This window comes from Battus philenor, unplaced genomic scaffold, assembly GCF_028537555.1.
Source record: "Battus philenor isolate CCGP_79_NKW_IND1 unplaced genomic scaffold, ilBatPhil1.0.hap1 SCAF_6, whole genome shotgun sequence".
NCBI classification, from domain to species: Eukaryota; Metazoa; Arthropoda; class Insecta; order Lepidoptera; family Papilionidae; genus Battus; species Battus philenor.
In genome coordinates this window covers 6,273,386-6,300,244 of record NW_027181726.1, presented here as the reverse complement: position 1 = coordinate 6,300,244, position 26,859 = coordinate 6,273,386, and the positions used below count along the sequence as shown (strand labels likewise).

The window sequence follows — 26,859 nt, the reverse complement described above, 5'->3', positions numbered from 1 at the left end:
TAGGCGTGTTGTTCCTTCAAGATAACGCTCCTGCTCATCGATCGGAAGTTGCGCTCAACGCAATCCGCTGTGCTGGCTTCAATCTCCTTGACCACCCACCATATTCTCCGGACTTAGCCCCAAGAGATTTTCACTTATTTCCAAAATTAAAAGAGGAAATTCGTGGAACAAAATTTCACGATAATGACGCGGTTATAGCTGCCGTAGAGGACTTTTTCGAGAGTCAAGAAAAAATTTTTTTTTCACAAGGAATAAGGAACTTAGAAACGCGTTATTCTAAATGCATTGCATTGGAGGGAGATTATGTAGAAAAATAAAATATTATTATTTAAATCTTTGCATTTTTTAATATTGATTCCAAGAATTTTTTGATTCACCCTCGTATATGTACACAGCAGTGCTTAAAATATATACTCCTCACGCCGAATAAACCCGCTATCGCAAATTTTAAAGGAGAAACAAAAAACCGAATTTCTTTACTAACTTTCATTATATTCAACCTAGAAAGGTGATTTATATACCGAATCAAGGCTATTATATACTGAAAATTATTTAAGTTATTGAGGAAAATAGATTTTACTGGTATTAAATTTAATCATTTTTGAGTATAATATCCTTTACGATGTTATTCGAGCGCAATTTGAAAATAACAGTCATCATTGAAGGTTGCAATACGATATTATTCATGTGCACATTTCTTCAACTCTTTCACGCAATGGGTTTTTACAGTTTTAGTCACATTAGCTGTTTGTGGTCGATTGTTTAAAATAGATTATAATAATAAAAATTTACCGTTAATATATTTATAAATAAGTACAAAAGTAGCCAGTGATACTAATTACTGAAAACTTGTCGAGCATTTTTCCCGCGAATAATATCGTGCTTGCTCTTAAGATTCTATTTACGAGAATTTTCTTTCTTCAGTTTACATTAGAAATATCACAAGGTGTATTTACCTGTAGATGCCAATTCCATCTGCAAGAAGGTTAAGGAAGCATTTCTTTTAAAAAGCACATTTTAAACTATAGCGTTATAGGTATAAAATTTGGTCAGAATAATTTTTTTGCCATGTTATAAAATGACAAAGTTTGTATTTTATGAATTTACACGGGGCCACGTATAGCGGGCGGGGAATAGCTAATATAATATAGACTATAGGTAATGCCAATGTTAGGCAGTGTACGTCCTACTGCTGCCTTAAAGTAATGCTACCTTCGTATTAGTTTCACACAAGGCGGAGTGGAAAGCGAAGTTTATTAATGTGTAAATATTTATTACTTAACTTCTTGTATGTAATATTAACGTAACTACTATAGTTAGAGATACTTATTTTGATTTAATAGACCAATTTATATGAATACAATGAGGAATCTTGCATGAATTACTTACATAATTACACATTTACTATACGTATAAATAAAAAGTCAAAAGTCCTTGAAGACATAAAAGATAGAAGGCTTCATCTCGGTGACCATATGCACTACTACCAAATGAGAAATCCTTTTCATATGATGATCTGATAACCATGGTATACAGGAAGGTGGTTCTTGATCACCAGACACTAAACCTACGATGATGACGATGGTGCTTTAGTCAGGTTTCTCAAATAGGCCTGTTTCTCCGGAGTGTGTGAATTGAGTGGAATCCCAACATGGCGATACACAAGAATGCAACGGTCTTGATGGCCTTAAAAGAGAAGCTAAAAACAACATTTGTACAAACTTCTTCATATATCTAAGACGGATTAAACATTATCATAAACTCGTAACTCTGTCAAGCTATTGTTTCCTGTTCCTCTTCTTGGTTTCTTGAGTTCACCAATTTCTTTTGCTACAGAGACTTTAATCAGTATAAGTACTTTCATTATCAAAAAATATTTTTCTTTATGTAATTTTTCTATTTTATCAAAATAAACATTGTTTATTATTACAGAGAAGTGGGATATTCGTAGTTAAGAAATGAGATACCAAGTTGTTTCCTGATTAGTGTAAATGCGGAATACACTGCTGTGTGGTGGATTGCGGTCTATAGTTTTACTGGGCGCCATTTATCTAACGTTGACACAGCGTCCAATAGAACTGACAACGCCTACGACTATCGATGACGACAATGTTGCGAACCGCTCCTGATGATCTGACAAGATGATACTTGTGTACCAATTTTAACTGTGCAAATGTTAGCAGGACAAATAACAATAAGTAAGATGGATTTAATATAAATTCGAACAGTGCCGTTAGATGGCGCTAATAGTCGATTGCATCGCGCTACCGTTTTCTACGAGTAGTCATAAAAGAGCATCGATTGGTATGACGTCGGTTTTTTTTATTCATCAGTCCGCGCAATCCTGGTCGCCTTGAAAACCGCTACGGTTAAAAGAAATGAGTCGGTAATTAATTGGTTATGAAGAATCAACGACGACGTAACCATATATTTGTCAAATTACGCCAAATAATTCAATTATCATTACTGAATGACGATAGTATGAAAGGAGGGAATAGCAAAGAATTGTTATCGTCGTAGACCAGTTGCTTCCTTGTGAAAAAGCTAAACATAGCCTTTTATTTTTAATTAGTTCTTATTTGCTTCCATTTTGCTTCCTCTTATTGCAAACGCCATGTACGTATCGATATATGAATTTTGTAAAAATTTCTGGTGTCTAACAAAAATTTGTTATCATAATTATATTAGCTGATAACACGCTCACTGTAAGTCATAAGCTCCAAAGATCCCCACGATCCTGACGCTGCCGGTATCCAGCGACCTGTTACGATGACATTGGACCACCTAGTGGATGAACACTATGTAATTCAAATTGTACAAAACCATCTAACTAACTTTTTACTTAATTGTATGTAAAAATAACTTTATAAACCAAGAAAAAAATAAATGTTAGAAATAACTCATAATAGTGAGCGCTTATATCGAGCGCGTGTTTTATTCTAGTGACTAATGCTACTAATCGTTCGATGTTTTATTTAGGCGTTTGCTCTTCGGTGAACGCCCTTCTTGTTTAGGTTCTTTATACGTGATAAATAAAGTTTGTCAAAATATACAAGTGGCCTGGTTAAAGGTGTAAAAGTTTTAGACAAGTGAACTTATAGCTCATTTGTAGTCAATTAAAGTATGGATATACTCTACAAATAATTAATGATATAATAAATAACATAATAATAATATAATAAGGAAACCAATAATAAAATTCCAATTACCACGTCGTAAAATTAATTATTGTGTAATATCTGCCTCAGCAGGCTTCGTAGTAGCAGCCTACAATTATTTTCCTGTTACATTCCAACAGAAAAATTCAACTAATGGAACATATTTTAAAGTGATCAATATATACAACTTTATTGAAAAAACCCAAAAAGCTTTAAAGCTTTTTGCTGATATATGAACTGCATATACCACTTTAAAGTTTGTACATTTCTTTCCAATCACCCTGATTATAAGAAATAAAAATAAATTGATAATATTGAATGTGTTTCGTAGTTAAAAAGTAGTTTTTTATGCATTTTATGAAATGAAATTTATCATATTAGGTCACTCTACAATTCACTAGTTGTCAAATTAGTTTTTCAGCATGAACCCTACTCGATTTTTGTTTTTAATGTTTGTATCAAATCCAGCGTAATGAAATCGTCAATTCCATCCTATAGTACATTATCATAAATCGAAGTTTCGTAGGATATATTTTAAATTCATTAAAACAAAACATAAAACAAATGTTTTATTTATTAAATTCTCATACAAAATTTATTAACAATTAACGTCTACAAATATAAATACGACAGTAATTATAAATGAAGTCACGATTATTATTGTTGTCAAGATACATTTTGAACCTTTGTTTATTGGCCGAATCCGACTGTCATTGAAATGACATTCGGCTTTGAGCAAAAATTCTTTCCTACATTTCCTGATTCTTAGATTATATTAAAATATAGGTATACACATAATAATTAACTCTTTATTCCAAAATGTAACGTATTTAATGGACTTTGATACATTTTGCATAATGGCACAGCCTAGAACTTTTAATTCCATGGTTTTTTTTTTATTAAGTACCTGATAGTTAAAGACATTGCTGTGTGGCACACAGAATTGCGTACGTGTAATATGCACAAACTGTAACACACATTTGCGGATATAACATCAAAAAATGAAAATGTGTACATCTCATATGCCCAGTACTACACAGGCTGGAGAAATAATGCTTATGAACTACTGTTAATCGTCGCAGCAAAATTTATAAACAATACATGTCAAGACACTAGAGAGACCTAGGGCATGCTGCAAATTTATATTGTAAAAAAAACCTATTAAAAATGGTGTATTTGTGTTCCGGCGACCACCTTTTAAAGCATCAGAGGATAATTAATAAAGTATTATTTATTTTATTATATTTTATATAAAATCCAGTTAACTTGAAAGGTTAATTTAACAAAACTTAATAATTGCTTATCCCGTGTTTAACCGGTTTCGTACTATTTTACGAGTCAACGTAAAAATGTTATGGAAGGCGAAATAATTTATAGAACGTGAAAATAATAAACTTTGATCTAACTTAAAGTTGTCAGTAATTAAAAAAAAATCATTTCATTTTTAATATTGACTTTGTATTACTATAACCAAGACAGCAATAAAATAACTTGTCACTTTATGAGTTAATTTTTTAATAAAAATTGATATATTAATAAGAATTTTATGTACTAAAGAATTATCGACCAAATTAAAGTTTTTGATTAATAGTTAACCGGAAAAACGTCCTCTGGAAACTTAATTTTTTGTTGATACCTGTTAATTCGCTAACCAAAGTCAGCGTTATGTCTGACTAAGTCTGACATTTAGGCAAACTTTTTTCATCCTAAAGCATGCTAAGCAGCGATTAATAAGATATTTAAGGTAAATTAAAATTGATTGACTTTTCGTAAATTAGTTGTTAAACTACTACATTTGGATAGTTGTAATATTGTTAAAAAAACGAATATTCATCTCAGAGAAATTTGAGACTACGATCAGTCTTCTAAACATCAGCGCCGAATTTCTCAATAAAGAAACTTAAATGTTCATTTTCTTTTTCACAGACGAAGAAACATTTCTGTGAATCACAGCTGATGTCATTCAAATGTCCGTTGTAGAACATAGAGCCGCATCTTTCATTTTCTCCGCCGTCCGGCTGATAGTTGCCCCATACTGCATAACCAGCTTCCTCCAAAGTTTCGCCTGAAAAATATTTCATAGCATTATAACCTTCAGATGGTCCATATCATTACACAAATGAATCATTTCAAATTAATATATTTACTAGATTACTCCTATTAAAAAAATGATTTAAGATATACCTCTATACACAAATATTTGAAATTATGAAGTATATAGCGTGGATTTTCAATCTTAGTTAAAATTCTTTTACAATGTAGGCATTAAAGCATGGTTGAAGGTAGTTCATTTGCTGTCAATTAATGTATGATCCTATCTAAAAATTAATAGCGACAGAAAAAATTAAGTAATGATATAGTAGAAAAAGGGTTTAAAAATTTAAGATTACTACGCATTAAAATTAAATGTTTACTAATTATCCCTGCAGAATTTGTAGTACCAGCAATTATGGATGTGTCGGATTCAAATAAAAAAAACCAGTGTAACTAATTACAGAGTGATCAATTTACACAGAGTGAGGTACAAAGCCTTTCCTACCTTTACAGCTTTTACAACTATTACCAATCACCTGTATAATACTTAAAGAAAGTAAGTACTTTTCAAGTTAACTTGTTTTAAAAGTTTTTCACCAGCTTCTCAAAGTCTTACCTTACTTTTACGATGGGTTTTATATATTACAATCTTTAGACAAAATAATTACGAAATAAATATCACCAAAATATGGAAGTGAAATCCAGTTAAGGATACCTGTGGTTGTCCTCCAGTCATCTTCAGAGGTATCGTAATTGAAACCTAAATGCACAGCTCCACGTAAATACAACCCTTTGACATTATCTTTAGGCGCTTGTGCAGTTAAGTTGACAAGGAATTCTGCTTCTTCTTTTGTGTTAATAATAGCTAATGCAGCTTGTTCGGCATCGCAAGCTTCAGTAGCATCTCTCCAACTCATCGGAGTCAAATGGAATTTATAACATCTGCCTAAAGTTACATCATATTTGTAATCTGAAAAGGAAACGATAATTCTTCAAGAATAGAAGTAAATTTGTTGTATAGAAACAGATTAAAAGAAAATGAATCCATAAGCAGGTCAGTAGATTAGATAAGATTTTGTTGTTCCATAGGATAGATAACAATATTTTAGCGAGCATATAAATTATTTCATACCATAATGGAACATAAAAATTAAAAACAATAATGATGAAAGAAAACATTTCGATATCGTTACTGGGTGATTTGAAGTGTCCTGACTTAGTTATGAATACGAAATTCAATAATTAAAAACATCAAATAGTAGTGTTTATTGCAATGCTTATTAATACACAACATTGTTACATCTATTTTTTGGTGCAAATAATGTTGATATTTTCCTATATGGGAACACGTTATTCATACTGTTAGCAGTACAACCGTACAATTAGCCATGTATAAAACGGGCAGGTAGGCCGCTTTGGAAATTGTATATTTTTCACAAAAGCGTATAAGACAAAGTATTAGAAAAATGAACAAGAGATAAATGATATCAGGAAAATAGTCATAGCTTGTCAAAAGAAAAATGGAATTCTTTTTTTGTATAAATAAATGATATATTTTACAAATTATTTCTTAATGAGGTTGATAGTCTGGTTTTTAAATATTAAAAAATATTTACGAATCCCGGAGATAAAAATGACATATTTCAATAAGTTTTGCTAAGAGTTTGTTTGTCTCTGTTATCGCATTAATGCTTTAAATAACCTGATCCTGATAACTCACACCCTAGTGAACTTTGAGATAAGCAGTACCTAGATTCATACATGAGATTTAAATTCTCGAATAACAACGTCTGTCTCGTATTGATATGACAATGGATAGAGCTTAATGTGTAACTCAGTTTGATTTATTTAGTACGTTAGGTTAGGTGGTGTATGGAAGATGATGGCCTCTTTTTGCAAGACCGTCATGGTCCAGAAGAAAGCCGCCGAACGGCATCGCAAGGGGACAGTTCCCGCTCCAAGACGACGGCGTCAACGCAAGGGCGCGCGTCGTGACGGACCTCCGGAGAATGGTGTTTTCCTACCAGAGAGCTCTCGGAGTACCAGGCTTAGGGTTGGGCCCTAAATTCGCGGGAAATTACTTCATGGTATTGGTTTCGAGGTAGTGTTAACAATTCATAGCTCAGGGCGTGATATTTAAAGTAACATAGCGCTATGGATTGACGATTCTTAACTTGGAGATACCGCGATCACTCACAAAGCACAGAGGGTTACCAACAGGGGGATTTTAGCAAGCAGCAGGGTCTCTTGAACATCCGAATGATCCTTCCGTCCATATAGTTCTAACACTATTTAATAATAATTATGAGTAAAGGAGTAATAATGTAAAGAAATTTGTGTACCCATGTATGGAGAATTGCACTCTTCATTCCATTTCAATGAGGCAAAAGGTTTTTTACAAATAAACGGGAACTTCTTTGAGCACTTCTCGTCATTGAGGGTGCCCTCGCGGCGTAATATCACGCAGTCCTCTTCACCGTTACTGTCATTAGGTTCACCATGACCCCATTTATTATATATATTTCTTATCGACACTCCTGGAAATTATATGCAGTTTATCAGTTTTTTAAATGGATTTCATTTAGACAATCAGAAAAATACAGGATAAACTCGTTGATTTATATGGAAAGTAGAACTAGTTAATAAAATTTTTCCACCAAAAAGGATTGGTCACTGTATATATATGAATAATAGTGACGTGACTAAATGAATAAAAATTGCTTTTCCAAGTTTTTATATCTTATGCATTTGTACTTATTGAACCAGTATGAGGTACTTTCCCGCAACAGTCTTTCCTTATAAGCGTATGAAGGTAATTTTTTTAAAATACCGTATGAAAATCAATTTTTTGGTATATAAATACCGAACAATTTTTGTTTCTGTTGGTTAAAATTATTTGTAGTAAAGAATTAATATATATTAACTTAAGATTGAGCATTGCATACGATTTCCATTTTAATGGCCTTGAAAACAATAAGGATTAATAATATTTTCTAACCAAACAACAGTTCTTTTTGTACAGTTCTCTATATATATTTTAGCAAGGTACATATGTATAGATTATTCTATTAAAAATTATGCACAGCTAAAAAAGGCTATGTATTGGGTATAATAACACATAACCAACAATTCAATCTTGACGATTGATTAGTACTAACAAGTTAAAGTTCAAAGCATCGTTTAGGCGCTTTTTTGGAAACATAACATTAACAGTGAATATGTGAGTATTGTATTCAATTCAAACTAGTTTCCGAAAATAATCTTCTTAGCTTTTACAGATAACTGAAAAATTATATCCTGTTTTTTCCCAATAATTTTAACACGAAATGGATATTAACAGGCGATTATAATTAATGACTTTGATACTGGTGTATGACTAATATTATTAAAAAAATATATCATTAAAACGCCATTTTTACTAGCTTAGTCACTTTAAATATCGCATTATCAGTACACGTAGGGATCTGTACGTACATATGTGAACTAAGTTTCCTGTGTATGGACGTGAGGAGGCCAAGGTTTTATTGCAGTTAATATATGTTTATGCTCACCGTCAACAGACTTAAAGACTCCTTTTGCAAGCTTCGATGAAACACCAATAAACACCCAAGCGAATTGTGGCTGTGTCTCTTTCATATAGCTAAGGACCTGATCAGCTTCATTCTGGTCTTCGGGGTAAAAAAGCATTGCGCCTTCCAAGGAGCACTTTCTCTTTGCACTTTCCCACGTTTTGTGTATCGTATGTATTTTGTAAAAACTCTGCGTGGCCTCTAAATACTTGTAGTCATCTCTAAAGTGTTTGATTGCCTGTTGTCCATCTAAAACGTGACCGCTATCTTAATACTTGTTATTACACACATAGTACATCGGGTAAACTACTTATAAACAACTGTTACGTACACGTAAACTGAACGGCTATCTGTATGAAAAGCAAAATAAATAAATATTTAGCATTCATGTTACTTTTTAACCTTTATGCAATATATTATAAATACGTGTGTTTGCCGCGAACTGTTTTATCCAAATGAGAATAAAGCAGATTCACAATTATGCGCTCGTTGACGGAGGCATATAAACAAGATTAACAGGAAAACACAACCCAAAGACTTTGGCGTTTGAATAAATGTTTATTAACTTTGTTGTAAAATTTAAAATTTCAGCGAGATTTAGGTAAAACCTGTTTATTTAAATTTACGTCATAGAAGTATTTAATTTAATTATAACACATTGCTTGCTAGATTTTATTTTGCAAATGTCTTTTATTGACACGAATCCTTTGAATATGGGACATTATGAATGTAGCAACTGATGGACAATTTTTAATATAAAAATATGTTTAAAACATAAACATCCAAAAATTGTTAATACACTTCAACTATTTTAAGTATGTGTACAATAATTATATGTCCTAACTTATTTCTTAAAAGTTGTAAAATTTATTCTATTATCTATATAAATTGAAATATATATTATACATTTGTCTATGATTTATCATTCGACTGAATAATAGTAGTTTAAACATGCGATTTAATTGTCTTAATTCATTCTTGCAATAGATTCCGAAAGCGGATAAATTTAAGGAGACTCCCTTTTTAAACTGAACTTAGGCCTCTAACGCCTATTGCCGAATCCCTTTTAAAATTCCATATCTACACTTTTTCCTATTGATACGAATGTTTACTAATTTGAAAATTTTGCGGCTGGTTTTGCGAGCAAACTTGAAAACAATATCTCAATAAAATTAAATGAAATAAGTTGACCAAAATTAAGTAAATATTTTAAAAGTACGAATACTTAATACTTTCTATGATGATGTTAATCATACTTATAACAAGCCGGTACACTTATTAAACTTAAACAGTAGTTTCAATAAGAACTTGTGTTTAAAAATGTTCAATTTTTAGGCCTCGTCGACCTTCAAAATCAGTTTTTAGTTTTGTCAATCCCTTGGAAATAGATTGCGACGCCAAAGAGTTAATATCTAGTAGTTTGGGAATCCGTACTTTAAATTGTAACATTATAATCACTTAGTAGAAAACTTGATCACTATTTCCCAGAGTAGACTGTAGACAGTGTTGTTCTCGAAGAACAAAACGAGTAACGTTGACGTAGAATTTCCTGGGCGGGTTTTACCCGGCACAAGCGGAAAGACCGCTATCGCGTATGAACGTACCTTTCCTTGCGGTCGTTGGGTAATTGACCGGCGACTAGTAAACGTAAGGTTTTCAAGGAGCGCGTGTGATATTGTGTATTGCCTATGTTTTTAATTTAAAATAATTATCGGCGTAATTACATAAAATATTTACCGGAACACACAGCTTACTCACTTATGTCGGTCGATAGATAGATAATATAATAATAAAACTAATTAATATAAAATGTTACTATTATGTTCTCTACTATCAGTACTATGTCTAATTTAATTGTCGATTCAGTAAACAGTAAGTAATTAACACGCGGGGCAAGATAAGTGTGACGAACCAATCTTATCAAAAACCTAACTAAATCTAAAAAGTGCGGAAAATGAGCATAGAACAAAAAACAAAATTGAAGACAACAAAATATGTATTTGAGTATTGAGGCACAAAATATTGTCCGTCGAAGTTATTTTAGGATTCCGACGCTTCCAATTATTAATATCATAACATGTTTAGTAGACTCGCCTACGCTGTGAGTTTCGGTTAATGAATTATTCAAAAGATTTACTTAAATTATTCTTACACATTTTTTATTATTTTAAGACTTTGTGTCTGAAGTATATTTATCGTGTATTTTATTACAACTCTATATACATAGCTAATCAATGTAATCTCATAATTCTCGAGCTGTGCTATACCTGGAAAGACAATCTAGATTTCATTTATATACGCGGTTCTCCCAAACCATATAAAACAGGGAAATTAAACATAATACAGAGATCTGTATACATATAATATTACAGATTATTGACGTACATTCGATAGAATTGACTTTTAAGTAGTATTGATTTATTTTATATTATTTACTAGACATTATTACTTGTGATTATATACATTTCTCTTATATTTACAGATTGGTTATCGGTGTCAAAGCTTCAAAGCTTGTGATAAATTTATCGCTTATTTGACACTCCGTATGAAGTGATTAATCGAAAACATGTTCTGCCCATAATTTTTGACAGTACAAAGTCTGCAGACAGATAGAGAAAACTCTTCTTCTTTATCTTTACTTTACGTATTATTTCGAAAAATCATTGATTATGGTAAAGGAAGTACCATACATTAACGGCCGCAAATTTAAAACAAGCAAATACATTCACCTATTTACAGCTCTTTACACGTATAACAAATAACTCTACATAATAGCATAACATCGAAATAAATTATTCAAAAAGATTTGTAAGTGAACAATGAATTCATAATGTTGGCACTTAATTAAATAAAAAAATTATCATTGCAAATCATAATTCGACATCAACATCTTCTTCAGCCGTAAGGCGTCTTTTACTGGCCGTAATAACATCAACCATAGTTATTTAATCTCTTTATTTTTTTGTATTAGGAAGTGACAAAACGAGCGTATACACTAAGCCTGCCTTCACTTGTCCCTTGTTTTCACCTTCACCTGCCACTTACACTCTAGAAGTTCTTGATGTCATTACAACAAATTTTATCCAAGGTAATTGCATGAAATCTGTCAATATTATAACAAAGAGACGAGAGTAAACAACTAAATCATAAAGGCATACCTGATGGTATTATACGGATAACAACGACAGCCTCTATCAAAAAAAACGAACCATTATTAAACATTTTTTGTAAACATCATCAGACTGTGATAAACGGCTTTTACGAAACATGTCTATGCACATGAGAATAATGCTAGGATTATTATTTTTAGTATTAATAGACATTTCCGGGTCAGCTGCCTTTGCATATTCAAAAATAATATGTCAGGGTCTTCACCTGATGATAATTAAATATATTGGTTTACACGATGTGTCAAAATACATAATCCAATGTTCGTAGACTTTGGTCTGCAATTTCACTAACTTGTTGCAACAAAACTCTACTAAATATATTTAAATATTTTATTATTTTCAAACACAAATCAAATTGAAATTAATTAAAACGAAACGTTTGACCATCACATTTAAATGTTTGTCCCTGAAATTGTACATTAATGGTTTATAGACGAAATCTTAAAGTCCGATTTAAATTTCGAAACCCAGGGAATTCCCGAAAACTTCGAATGGACAAGACTGAGGATATTGATGTTTATAGTAGCAAATTAATATTTCTTTTTAGATATATACATTATTGGGTTTCAAGATAAGAAACGTCAAGGTTTCTATTTTAAATTCCCAAAAACACGATTGTGGTGTGTACAAATTGATTAGTTCTAGATATAACAGCTTCCCATCTATTTCTAATACACCGTAAAAATATGTAACTTTAATTTATGTATTCTATTGGTATGCAACAGGCCATTAACTTCTAACAGTACAAAATCTACATTAACGTAATAGTAATAAATATTAATATGCGATAATCCGAATTTTGAATACGCCATTTACTTAGCATATTTTCATTACGTTATTTATTATCTCTGAAACCTTCTGAATTTTACGATAAGCCAGCAAATGAGCCTTATTTCTACCATGTTAAACCTTTTACATCTATAACCAAAACACTATTTTATATTTGAGCTCCACAGCTTATATCCGTTTACTTTTTTAGTTAGCGTAGTGTTTACTTTTTTATAATGATATATCCACAATGCCAGCAACCAGTCTGCAACAAGCTCGATGTTAATCGACAATACTTACTAATGATCGATGAACGTAAATATTATTTGTGTAAGTCATAATAAAGGAATATAAATTTAAAAAATAAACATGACTTGATACCTTGGAGATGAGTTATTGCTTGAAAGTGACAATGATAGAAGTTTCTCTAGGTTTTTTAATAGAATGTTTCTAAAATCTACAAATATTTTTTTCTCAGAATTGGATTGTACAAACACAACTTTGATATTTAAAATAAAATAAAACTGATGGTTATTGTAATATCTTTCATTTTCTTTTGTATTGCGAAGAGCAACGTTTGACAATTATAAATGAAAAATGTTTTCGGGTAGATGTTTAACCACGCATAACGATGTTGATTCTCTTGCCATCGATTTCGGTAAAGTGACGTTAAGTTATTACGTCATAATTATAAGTTTAAGAGCGATTGTTTCTATATGGAGTCTTCAATAGTCTTGAATCAATTGTGATCGAGAACAAAAAATTTGAATATCAGCATCATTTTTCGCGATCGTCAACCATACGATCGCGAAATCGATTGACATAAGGCACATGTCATAGCTCATTAGGAAGCTGTATATCTCGTTCTAACTTTTATATTGATATGTAGGTCTTTATTTTAGCTTATTTTAAAAAATATATAATTAATTTGCTATTATAATTATACTTTATAGCGTAGGTCATATCAATTAACAATGCAATTGCTTGAATAGGACGTCAACTGATCTTTAGAACGCCCCGTGTATAAAAAGGGCAGTCGAGAGTACAGCAATACTAGTTTAATAATTAAAATAGCAAGGTTTTATTACAAACATTAACGAAAGAGAATACAACTTACGTTACATTGATGTGTGTGTCAAAAACTAATCAGACAAGACGAAATAACGAGTTTTTATCCTCTAACATTATGAGATATTATAGAATATCATATTAATAAATAAAAAAACGATTCAGAACGCAAAATGAAGTAACAACAGGTAATATTAATTTTTAGATTTCCTCGCGAATGTCTATCATGTTTCAAGCATATTAAACTAAGTAGTGTGTTCTTGAAACTAATTATTTAAGTATTTTTAAGTATATAGGACTTCCTTTATTTTTGCGTTACTAATATTGAGTAACAAAGAACTATTTTTATTTTGACGCAGCGCAGGACACCCTGGGCTTGCCGGTTCACAATCTTCACATTTCAGAAGTTTAAGTACCCAGTAGTCATCTGTTCTGCGTGATCTATTTGACCTACTGCCACTTTCTAATCGTTATATCGGTTATTTTTGTTTGTCTACGGATATTCTCATTCCTGCCTCGATCGTGGAGAAAAAGCCCAAACATAACTCTCTACATGATTCGTTGAGCGACCGAGAGTTTTCCAATGAGACTCGAAGTGTAAGATCACGTTTTAGTACCGTAAATCATCACTCGTAACACACATTGGTCACACTTCGTCTTAAGGCACTAAGTGATATGTACGATAAGATGTTTCGTAGTTTCCTGAACAATGCCTAGCCGAGTTGGATTCGACGATTGATCTTGATCAATGTGAATTATTCTTCTATTTTCTATCAAATCGTGCTCTTCTGCCATACTTCTCTTGACGTAGATATGTGGTCAAATTGTAATAGATCCTTAGCTGTTGCAAATACATTGTAGATTTCATATTAAAACTCAGATATTAGGAATCTACTTTATTTTTAGGAAACACAAATTATACATAAAACATAAATTAGCATTGACACGTAAAACGAACCGACTTCGCAAAAGTCATGTCAAAAAACGAAAGAGGCCAGGCGCCCACAACATGATTAAAGTAAATATGATTTTTTTGTATATGCAAATTTACTCACTCGGGTTTTTATTATTAATTATTACGTACAATATAATTGTTGACTGTGGAAATAGATTTACTTATTATCTAGCACCAACTGGTCCTATAGGTAAACTATGTGACGCCCATATCTAGCAGCGGAAGTCCTGTGAAACGAATATTATGTTAACTATCGTTGAATGCAATTACAATTATACAAAATACATAATAGAACTTTGAAGTAGATTTGACTGTTAAAGTTGTTAAATGCTGTTTGCCTATTCGTACATTTACGGTTCACTGTGTTAGAAGTCGAGGATCTGAAAAACTTGCGAGGTTCCCTGAGAGCCACAACTTGGGACAGTACGTTACATATTCCAACGGATAAGGAATCTTGTGACTACAAGTCCTTCGTTGCGCTTGCCACTCTATGGTATCCTTTCTAAAACCTGAAAACCCTAGCCGCCTCACCCATGCAATATCTCTGCTTTATAATGCAATAATTTTAAGAAAGTTCATTAAAAAAACTTTAAAACGATATATCGTGTAAAGGTTTTGGTAATAATAAAGCTTGGGAATGAATCGCTCTATGTATGTAAGTGATCACAGTTTATTACGGGTTCTTCTTAGACAAGGGCATGTTTGCAACACTCGTAGCTTTAAGTAGAAAATGCCATTGATGGCGCTTAATCTGATTCTGGTTTCTATCAAATGGAGCGTATCGAGCATTTTTTTCATAATGTGCACATTTATGAACATATCTTAATTATCTCTTAATTATACTAATGGATAATAATATTGATAAATAGATGAAAGTGTGTAAACGCCTCCGAGAGGAAATTTTAGCTTAGGTTATCACGCGACACGTTAATAAGTCGATTCGAGAATGCCAAAGAAGGTGGAACACAGTTTGATCGATTATTATCTTGTCGTAATATCATAGTTATATTTACGTTTATATTGCATAATCTTAATTTACAAAACGTTGACTTAGCTCTCGTGACGTAATGTTTTTATATCACAGACGTCTAACCGGATCTCATGTCATTTCGAAGGATTAATTTAATACGGTTGCCCCACCTTTTTAGTATTCTAATTTATTTTAAATTGAAAAATATCTTACATCGAAATATTATTTTTACGGCTTTGCATCTGGCTTGTTTTTGAAATAACATGATAAATATCACATGTAGATAAGAGCCAAGAAGCCGTGAATTCACTAGTGATATTTTACATTAGTGTACAAGAGATATTTACGATATGCCCCACTTATAACAATTATATCGTCGCCTTGGTGTGTTTGCTAAGACCAGTCAGCAAGTTACAGCATCTCCAGAAGCATTCCAACGCAGCATCATAATAGCATTATTGAATTCACTGACATGTGACACTATATCTTGTGTAGCTTTTGCTTGACATTGTCTAGACGAGTATAAAAAGTAATTTTTTGCGCTAAGAAATAGTGACTAAGGAAATTAAACATACATACTTATTTAAAGTATGTAAATACTTCGAGCAGTTGTAGCTCAGCGGTAAGGACTGAGACTTGCATTCGAAGGTCATAGGGTTCGATTTTTGGAATGTATTCTGATATAATTTACACTTTATGCATTATTTATATTTGATTGCCACTACTTACAAACAAGTTTGCCGGGGATGGGCAGCAGTGTTTTCTGCGTACCATAATACCGCACTGCGGTCGCCAACCCGCTTGCCAAGCGTGCCGATTATGGTGTATGGTGATATCTTCGGGGGAGGCCTTGCAGTGGGCATCTATAAGCTGGAACGATGACAACTTTTGTCTTATAGAGAATACATCGTGAAGAACATAACAATAACTTCGTTAGTTTCCAAGCTATGCTTTAGCATATTCGTAAGTTTCATCAGCTTGATCAACGACATATAGTACTGTGGTGTGTGTGTATAGCTTACTTTTAACAATCAGGTCTGCTCGTCGCGACATTCATTATAAAACTCTTTTTATGATTTAAAGATATTTTTGTTACCAATTATAGTTGTATCATTTGAGGAAAATCCAGTATAGAACCTATTAAATTCCAATGATATTTGGTGAGCCATAGGTTTTACCAGAATGAATCAAATGATCTAAATTTATTTTTATAGTAATCAATGCTGAATATAATAACAATAAAATAAGTAAATCTTAGTATATTTAAACAATTAATAACTAGAATTATAACACAGGGCTCTGCCTCATACCTGCACTGACTCTGTTGGCTTTCATGCAGCGTGCGATCCGGAAGAGGGGTACAGCACTGGTGGAAGGCTATCCGGGGTACGGCCTATGGGGACTCGACGGGGGGTCGTTACGGGGTGGATGTTAGACCTCTGACCTGTTACCGGGGGATTATTCCGGTAATGCGCTTAGGCTGCTTCTCCTGACCTTTTTTTTCTTAGATAGATATGTCACAAAGATTCATGGTTGTGGTCGACGGCTCGCTGCGTTCAGAAAATTAGTAAATTGCAACATCTCGAGCCGGTTAGAACCGGCCAGTAATGTATGGATGGATAATCTAAAAACATTGAAAATTGATATTGTATATATAGAATAAGTAATAATAGACAATAGCAGTATTAGTTTTTAAAAATGGGCACAGTGCGCTCTATTCTTAAATAAAGCGCATGCACGCAAAGTATGTAATAAATAATTTAGGTAGAATAAGTGTTTTTAACACGTATAAAGTAAAATTAATACGAAATAAAAAAAAGAGTAGCATTGTTAAAATGAAAGTGTACATTCAGTTAAAAATAGTAAGGCCGATACTTAGTAAATTTAATTTAAGAAATAAGTTTTTTTTTTGTATAAAATAGGAAGAGTCTGCCATTTGGTGGCAGAAGTTACAGCCGGCGAATAAGTAAAAATATAAATAAAATGTATTACCCGATTAACGGAGTAATTTTACCATATTTCGTAAGATAGGAAACATTCCCACATTTACGCAATTGTTTAGTATTAAATACAGGTGCCATAATTTAGATTAATTTCTTTCGGTCGATTTAACATTAATTAATTTAAAATATTTGAGACGTTAACGTGTTAAAAATTAAAATCAACACATTTATGAATATTTTCTTTAAAGTGTAGTTTTGTTTTTGTTGTGATAGCGACCAGTTATTCCTAGTTTAAAGATTTCGTAGTAGAAATTGGAACTTCAGCGAAAAATGTTTTTAAATTGTTTTCTACGTATTACTTAAAGTCATTACTCCGACCTGGTTTCTTCGTGAATTATTATCACAGTTGGTATGATTTTATTATTACGTTTTTTTATTTCACTCTCTCATAATGAGATTCAGATACTTAAGATTTCGAGAAAAAAAGTATTATAAACTTCATTCGGATTCTGTTTACTTAATGTTTGTAAATTGAATTAAAGGTTATATAATGGTTAATTTATTATTAATCAATTTTATTACTAATCAGTACAAGTTTTTTTGTGCAAATTATTTCGATATTTTTATTCGTTATTATTCGCCATACGGAATTCAAATTAATTACTTATTTTATTTTTCAACGAACGAAGAACATAATAGATAACATATTTTACAAATAGTGCGAAGAAAAAAAATTAATAATATTTCACTCACAGAGTTATTTTAGTAAGTTTTTTTAATTTCGAAAACTAAAAAAATTAATAATGATCCGTTTCAATTTTACTGATGCTAATTTAATAATTCGTTCAACAGATAGTGCTCATTACATTTTTATTCAGTAAAATTAGTTAGCTTCTTGTGTAAATTCATTTTGGCTTGCACTTGGTTCGATTTTGAACTCCAAAATGTTCGACTTCACCGCATCTACACCAATTTGACATGAGGTGCTACGGTACATATTTCATTAAAGATTGCGCCGTTCAAATAACAAAATGCTGCTAATGTATTATTTATTTCTTTGTAGCAGAATTAGGCACAGGTAGGACTTGAGTGAAGGAAAGGCGGGGTGGTCCGTAACGGTGTATATGACAGGGTTTTAATGCAAGTCGCAGGTCTTATCGGTTTAGTCGTCAGTCGTCCTCTGCTAGACATGGGCCTCCCATTTAGAACTCCGATATGACCTGTTGGAAGCGGCCTGCATCTAACTTACATAATTTATTGTAATGTATCAGAAAAATAAATAAAAGACGAGAATTTTTTTATATCGAGGTGTAAGTTTATTCGCATAACAATGTTTCATACAAATTTCCTCGTTTTGTACACACCTTTTCATGTTTTGTTTCGTAGTTATCTTTTATAAAAGTTGACTCTCTAAAATTTTAACATATCGTCATGTCTGTTCCCTATATCTAATTCGCTTCACCACAGCGGTTAAATCATATAATAAAGGATTCACTAAGGCAAAAGTATTAGGAGGAAATAATTACTGCGGACAGATAGTATAACGAAATAATATACAAATAAAATGTGTTTCCATAAACACGGAATGGGCTCTTATCGCGTAATATCAGCCTTCCTTTATCGTTCACGTGGCACTTGGCGCGAATCAGCCGGGCGGCCGAGGCCCTGCGGCGCCGGCCGGCTGGCTTCACAATTTTTCTAATGGACATTGCACAAATCGCACTGGTATCGGTGCACTGGCCACGAGGCTGCCAGACACACTTAATAAGAAAAAATTCGTTACTAAATAACAACTAAATCACTTTAAAATCAATTCAAAATGTACATAATTCATCTTATTCAATTAAACAAATTCTAATCTGCTACAAAAAATTAGCAAATTTAAATACAAAGATCACCTAGTCCGTCTATGTAAAAATTAATCACTTAAGTATAGCGAAACACAATAGTGAGTGAGTGTTGCATCGCAACCCACTTGTGATACGAGGTTTATTATGCCTTCCGTTGTACATTCAACGAACGAGTCGCGAACTTATTGCGTTGACACATTAAAACTAAAAAAATGACTGTACACTTTTATATTTCATATGTAAATATTTGTACATATTGCACTCTGAAGTAACAAAAGATTATTAAGAAAAATTCTGTCCAAACGAAGAATACATAAGCAGAACAAAAAAATATAAGTCCATGAAATTATTACGTAATCACAATTTTCGTAGCTCATATTAGTCTATGTCCATATGGCTTACATAGCTTACAAAAGATAAATACAGAGGTCATTTACAAAAAATATACTTCTACCCAAATAATATAAAAATAACAACAGCCATCTGTACTTTCTTAGATGAATAAAATTAAACATATGTCAAACATATGACGATAAAATCTAAAGGTACCTATATACAAAATTTAATGGACGCTGCGGACCCTCCAAAGTCCTCGCATTAGGTATTAGACTGGACGCGCCACGTTTGGTCACTACAGTACTCTCTCCCATTGGCAAATGAAACGGTTTTGAAACGAACGACATTGAAGAAGGACAACCGATTGCGACTCCGACCCCGCCTTTGCTCGACTCCCATCCGTCCCAGCCTGTCTAGCTCTCCCCGCTCGGATCTTGCGTATCTTTATAAGCGATATAAACTTATCATCGTACTAATGTTCCATTATCAGCTAAGACACAAATTATATTAGGGTATCTCATTACTCATTACGTCTCTCGCGAGAGACTATTACATTACATCTTAATAAACCTATTACAATTTCGAAATCGAATAATATGTATCAAAGGCGACCGGCTGTGCACCGACGGAGTCCGTAAACTATGAAGCTATTCGTAATGAAGTCTACGCGTCAAATGATGTATACAATTTACTTATCCAATGGCAGTTATAATTGTCACAAAGGCCGAGATGCGCGGCGTAAGGTGGAAGAAGTCCGACTCGGGTGGCCGCGTGTTCGTCCGCATCTCGGTCATAAGGCATCGCGTCGCAGCGCAAACACATGACGGAACATCACAAACACTCCCCCAGATCACAACTAAAACGTTTCGTAGAAAAACCGCGCTATAACCACAAACACCCGATCGCACCATGAAATTACGTTTATAATGGCAGTGTGATTGTTATTACGCCCCTAATTAGCAGAGACCTAAGACACTCCAGTGACTTTTGTGCTTCGTTAAATACTTTTAAAATCGCCTACTGCTAGATTAAAATAATTGTATAATTCGAAAAGATGTACCACAAGCGATCTAGCGCCGGTCCGCGGTGCAAGCCCGATCGACACACGCTGAACTTTATACGTATATTAAGAAATGCTTTTCCAAAAAATCTCAGACATACAAGATCATGTAAATTTACACCACACTCAATGTACCGCATGTAAAGAAGACACATTCAACACGCACCAAACATATACTTAGATCACTAAACAATTTAAACACCAATGAAGTGGCGAGTTACTCTGTATACAAGAAAGACACCGCGGAGGTGCGTGCAATTTGTCGCTTCACAGATACGTGTCGACGGTTCGACAGACACCTAAGGCTTCGAGACGGACAATGAACAACTATCGCGGAATTCATCAAAGTGTTCATTCATTAAACAGCAATAGTGCCCGGCAACGAACGGATCGTGTCGTAAAGTATCGTTTAATTGAGATCGAATAATTTTAGCATCTATTCACTATATATTCCATTCTCAACAATGTAGGTACGTAGTACAGGTAACGCGGAGTAAGGCATTTCGTCACATTGATTGTGGGCAGTTCAGTTTTAGTGTTGCATTACAACAAATTGCTCTGTAACAGACATATTTTAAGTTGACTTATGATATTTGTTTGGAGACAGATGCGGTTTCTCAGTAAACACATCAAGTTACGTGCATGTATCCTATCAAACTATTACATTTAGTACTTACTATTCCAATATTGTTCCCATAGAGTAAGCTCGGCCAAATAGAGTAAGTTATTTATACAAATGTAAACAATAAATTGTAAAAGTAAAGGAGCTGCCGTTTTTTTTTAAATTAACACTATAAGAAATGAGTGTTTTATAAGGAAAGGTTAGTAAAAATTACCATCACATATATAGATTAAATAAAGTTAAAAATTAATTTGGACAGAATTTATGGGCTCTTCTACGTATCTAACCTCACACCTACATAACAGCTGCCTGATCACATGCACGCAAAACGATGAGTTGCGCGATCTCGCGTACTAAGCTACTGCGAACAGCATCTGTCTCCGAAACACTTAAATTTATTACAATATGCTTTTTGTTATTTATATTACGTTCGTTAAGCTTATGGCAAAACTTATTGTAAATTGCACAGACTGGTACACATCGTTTGGCCGTTTGACAATTAACTCAGGGTCAGAAAAATATCATCCGGCGGAACTGAACACGAAAACACTTACGGTACCTTATTGACAGAGTACGTAAACTTCTAATGTAACATTGACTTAGTGCAGCGTGGACAACACCGTGAATAACGCATCAGGCAATATCTTAACTATGACAAACAAGATGTTGGTAATGCTTTCATCAAGCAAGTTGACGTTACATATAAATAGTAATAAGACACACTTATCTCAGCCTAAGATATTTCAACATGTTATATATGTAATCACAGCAATAATAAATAAAAATTATTCGACAAGTCGAGGGTCTGGGCACGGGACATCGGAACATGAGTCGGAACTAAAATCGAAACGACAAGATAACACGCCTGACATAAACTATATATAAACAAACAGTTGATTTACAACGAGCTGCGACGTCGTGCGAAGTCGCGGCACGTCATCTCAACGACACCCGCAAATATTATATACATGTATAAAATAATCAAAAAGGGTATCCAACGTACCATTAATTTTGGTAAATAAACAAGACTATCAACTTTTCATCCAATAGAAACATCTTTTCATATATTATTTATTTTCTTTATAACTCTCGTAGTGTATGTACGTATGTGTAATTTAGGAGGTGTACTTATTGAAGTCTTATTATAGTAGTCGTATCCGAGTGACCAACTAAGTATCCAGTCGTAAACGAAATAAACGTGGAGGGCGACATACGTCGACTAAAACGAGCGACGGTCGTTTCGGCCGACGTCGGGCCACTAAAACGATCAACACTAAATATATTCTCCAAACGTTCAACAGCACGTATATTCACTACTCTCTCGCACACCGTCGGTCACCGAATACGCAACGCCGAGCACTCGCACCCGGTCGGCTCGCGCGGTCCTTATAAATAGTTCATCACTTCCGACTTGAGTGTCCGAGCACTTCACTAAAACTAGCCAGTCTATGAGCGTTCTCTCCTCAGTGGCGCGGTGGTCGCCTGCTGCGACGGAAGACACGAAGCTCCGCTCCGCTACGCTCGTGTCGCTCCCGTTGCGTCGCCGCGTCGTGCCCCTTCGGCTGCCTTACCATATGTTCATTTTGTATTTGCTCACTCAATTAATTCTAACGCGAGTTACCCCGCCTGTTATAAAACAAACATCTATTATCATCTTCTTCTTTTTCAACGGTATTGTAAAACATCTATCGCTTCTCATTTGAAGTCAAATTAAACCTAGCAACATGTTGATAAAAGAAACAAGAAATGTTTGAAACCAATCTGATGAGTCTTGCTTGTTGTTTCGCTAGTTCAGTACGTACATTATCTAACTTCGATCGTAAACCCAACGTTCAATCGTATTCCTTGATCGAGAACTTAACGAATCATGGGGCCCTACTTGAGTGACTCGACCGAGGGTTAGACAAGCCAAGCGCCTGCACTCGGGAGCACTTTTTGTTTGAGTAGAACGCAAGTCAAACGCATGGTAAGGAGCTTGTAGGATCTCCGGTAAAGTTCGCGGTTCGTAAGCTCATTGCCCGCGGGGCATGTTTCGCGCACGAAGCCGCTAGAGCTCCGTAGGGTTGTCCACTATGGCCGGCGGCTGCGTCGTCGACACGTCCGCCACGTCCCATATCTCCTCGAGGAATGGCGGTAGTTTCCTGTTCTTCAACTTCAAGGAGATGCACATGTTGGAGTTCTGCATGCCTAGTGTACGGAGCTCAGACAGTACGGAGAGGATCTTGCCGTAAATAACCGAGCAGCGTGGTGACGCGCTGTGCTGGTTCACGATGTACATCTTCAAAGTGTTTAGGTAATACCGCTGTATCTCTTCCACTAGCTTCGGTTGCTCTAGACCGGGTCGGTCTGAAATTTAAAAAAAACACCAGTTTTTATTCCTATTCTTAATAGTCCGTCAAACAAATAAGTTTAAAAAATTATGTGATTCTCAGCACGGATAAATATTTCTGCGTATATAGACACAAGTTCTGTAATTGAGAGCTCGCACCGGCAAGTGTAGCGTAGGGCGTCCACCCACTAGAAAGACGCTGGGATACTTTAGAACGCTTCCAACCTTTCCTATAGAAAACCTCCTATAGAAAGGGGAGCTCCATGTCCATCACTGGAAAATCTTAACACTGGAATGATGATGGAAACTAACAAATTAAATTTAGTCTTTCTTACCTGAAAATATAACGATTGCGGTGAGCAACGCGTAATGTACATGATCGAGAGACATTGCGTAAATGCAGCGGCAGAAATGCAACAAGTCCTCTATGACGTACGCCATGCCGGCCTTGCGATAGTTGTCTCTCGTGTACGCCTTGTTGTTCGCGAACATCACGCTGTCCGTGTGCGGGTCGTAGCGTCGCGCTACTCGCAGCATCATCACTTCACTTGAACAGGCCTGCGAAGAAACATACCTTTCATCTCTCTTCAACAAATAAGAGTTAACTATGCTAAATAACATCACACATAAATGCCATTCATTCACAACACCCGGACAGATACTGCTAGGCATGGGCCTCTAAATAGAATCTAGCGACTTCTCGCAACCTTCACTATGTCGTCGGTCCACTTATTGGGAGGCCTACTTGGTCATTATACAACTATTCATATAGATATAACAATTATAATAATAAGTAATTACTTTCAAAAGTGTTATCTGGTCTGGCTGGGAGATCTTGGCGAATCCCGGCAAGCCTTTAGCAAATTCCACGATAAGCTGGACCGTGAGGATCGTCATCTCGGTGATCTGACGGAAAGGCAGATCGGACTCCTCACCTTCCTCGTCATTTTGCTGCCAAGTCTGAAACCAACAAATTGCATGGTCAAAACTTTAATTCAAACATAAGTGATTATTTTGAATTCTTCATAGTTTAAACTGGAGATAAATTTTAATGTAAGCATTATAAAAAAACACAACTAGATTTTGTAAAGCGCGTCAGAGGCAAAGATTGAATTAACATCGGACCGACAATTAGACGTCGTATGGTGGAAAAGACTACGATAAAGAATCATTGAAATCTGAAACTGTAATACTAGCGGTCGGCTATTCTTTGTCACGGTCGTTTTAAATTATTTCTTCTAAAGTACAATCCTTGTTTACCATAGAATCGGTCCATGAGAAGTACTCAAAATAAGTCACCTTTACATCCCCAACAAAAAAACGAGTCGATTTATTCACGGACGTGGGATGTATAAATTTTAATCTCGTATGACATTAAAAGCGTCCGCGAGATTAAAATACGAAAAGAGTGAGCGCTCGTGTATTTTAAAAATATTATTTTTTGCTTTCAAATGTAATCCTGTTAAGCATTGTTTTATGAAGTTACAGTTAGTTTATGTTTCACTTGTGTTTCAAAGCCAGGAAGAATTATCATTTCATTTTGTTTATTTTAAGTGATAGTTTAAATATACGAAGCATCTAATTTACCATAAAAGTGACATCTGAGTCTAAAGGATCTTCAATACGAAACAGACCGCCTTCTATCTTAACCACTAATCAACAGGTTACCCATAGAGTTACGAGATAGTTTAATATCAAAAAACATAAAATATAAAATTGAGTCTTACTTCTTTAGTAATAAAACTAGAATGCATATATACTTATGACGTCAAGAGTCAATCTTAACAAACACTTGTTATCTTTTGCTTATTCATTATGTAACACGAAAGACGCTAACTACAAGGCCTCCCTCAAAGATCGCTACGATGACCAGTTTTATTGTGCCCGTATACATCGACTTCCTGAGACTTTGACTATGTAGTCGGCCCATCTAATGTCGGGCCTATTCAAGCCGCGTCCGCCACATATGGTCGCCGCTCGATTACTTACTCATTGCTATAGTATAACTTATTTAAAATTATTTTATTTTAAGTTGCATTTTTATTCATAATCCCATATATATAAAAGTGAAAAAATATATATAAATTCACATATTAATGTTGAAGATTTAGTGAATAAGTCTTACCTGTGTGACGCGTTTGAGGTCTTCATCGGAGGGCTGCTCGTAGCCGTCTTGGTACCAAACGAGCCTCGCGATAAGGAACTGCTGATTTGTGGTCAGTGGCGGTATGTTCTTCAGCCTGTTCTGCTCCAACAACTTGTCCGGGAGGAACCGCGGTACCAAGTCGTGCTGCAAACATTCCAGCTTCACGTAGGAAACAACCGTCGCGTTAATACATTGCTCGCTGATACAAAACGGTGGGACGGGAAGCAAATGTATTCAACGTTTATAGTAAAAGTAGTTTTAATGGACTGTTTAAAAATTTTTCAGATATATTTTAATTTTTAGACGTGAAATATTAGAAATGACTTGGTAGTTAATAATAAGTATTTATAGATCATAAAATTGCATTTGAAAATCAAACTAGAAACAATGAGAAATATTTAAAACCACTTACAATCCTTGCGGCTTCTGGGGGAGGTGGATCACATTGCATGATGGGTGGCATGTGATCATCAACTGTCGTCGTACTAACTGGCAGTTTGTCTTTCTCCCTTTGCGCTTTCTTCTCCTTCCTCTTCATAGCGCACTGGGTCTCCGGCACTACGCACTCAGGCCTCATGCCTACCGCCAGACACTTTTTAAGCCGACACTCCTGGCATTTTCGCCGCATGTACATGTCCATTTCACATGCATGACCAAATTTACAGATGTATACGGCATTTTTAGTAACACTCCGCCTGAAGAAACCTGAAAAAGATATAAACATCTAATGAATATAATGAAAAGTTTATATTAACATTGAGTAGAATAAGACCACCTCGCAAATATCCCATAAAGGTTGATTGAATGACACGGGTCATTGACTGAATCGCGATATGAGAGGTGCGATTAGGTAATGTGATATGACGGACCGATAATAAAAA

General features: G+C 34.3%; 2 protein-coding genes across 4 annotated transcripts in view; both read right to left on the bottom strand.

Annotated features, from left to right (window-relative positions):
- Positions 1 to 3,745: 3,745 nt before the first annotated feature.
- On the bottom strand, positions 3,746 to 9,232 carry LOC137930186 (macrophage mannose receptor 1-like). The gene is made up of 5 exons (XM_068773351.1): positions 9,093 to 9,232; positions 8,744 to 9,010; positions 7,535 to 7,729; positions 5,908 to 6,162; positions 3,746 to 5,223 (listed from the first exon to the last, which is right to left on the bottom strand). Exons 1-5 carry the CDS (start codon positions 9,148 to 9,150, stop codon positions 5,024 to 5,026), a joined length of 975 nt encoding a protein of 324 aa, XP_068629452.1. The 5' UTR covers positions 9,151 to 9,232; the 3' UTR covers positions 3,746 to 5,023.
- Positions 9,233 to 18,946: 9,714 nt separating this feature from the next.
- Positions 18,947 to 26,859, bottom strand: part of LOC137930198 (ecdysone receptor-like) — a 208,562-nt gene continuing 200,649 nt past the window's right edge. For 2 of the 3 annotated variants that reach the window (XM_068773369.1, XM_068773367.1), the window contains exons 5-9: positions 26,391 to 26,683; positions 25,958 to 26,137; positions 24,634 to 24,792; positions 24,168 to 24,390; positions 18,947 to 23,849 (exon numbers count right to left, since the gene is read on the bottom strand). In XM_068773369.1, the coding sequence (XP_068629470.1) occupies positions 23,551 to 23,849; positions 24,168 to 24,390; positions 24,634 to 24,792; positions 25,958 to 26,137; positions 26,391 to 26,683 (1,154 nt within the window). In that variant the 3' untranslated portion in view covers positions 18,947 to 23,550. The remainder of the gene's footprint in view (positions 23,850 to 24,167; positions 24,391 to 24,633; positions 24,793 to 25,957; positions 26,138 to 26,390; positions 26,684 to 26,859) is intronic. The other variant, XM_068773368.1, reaches the window with a different exon arrangement.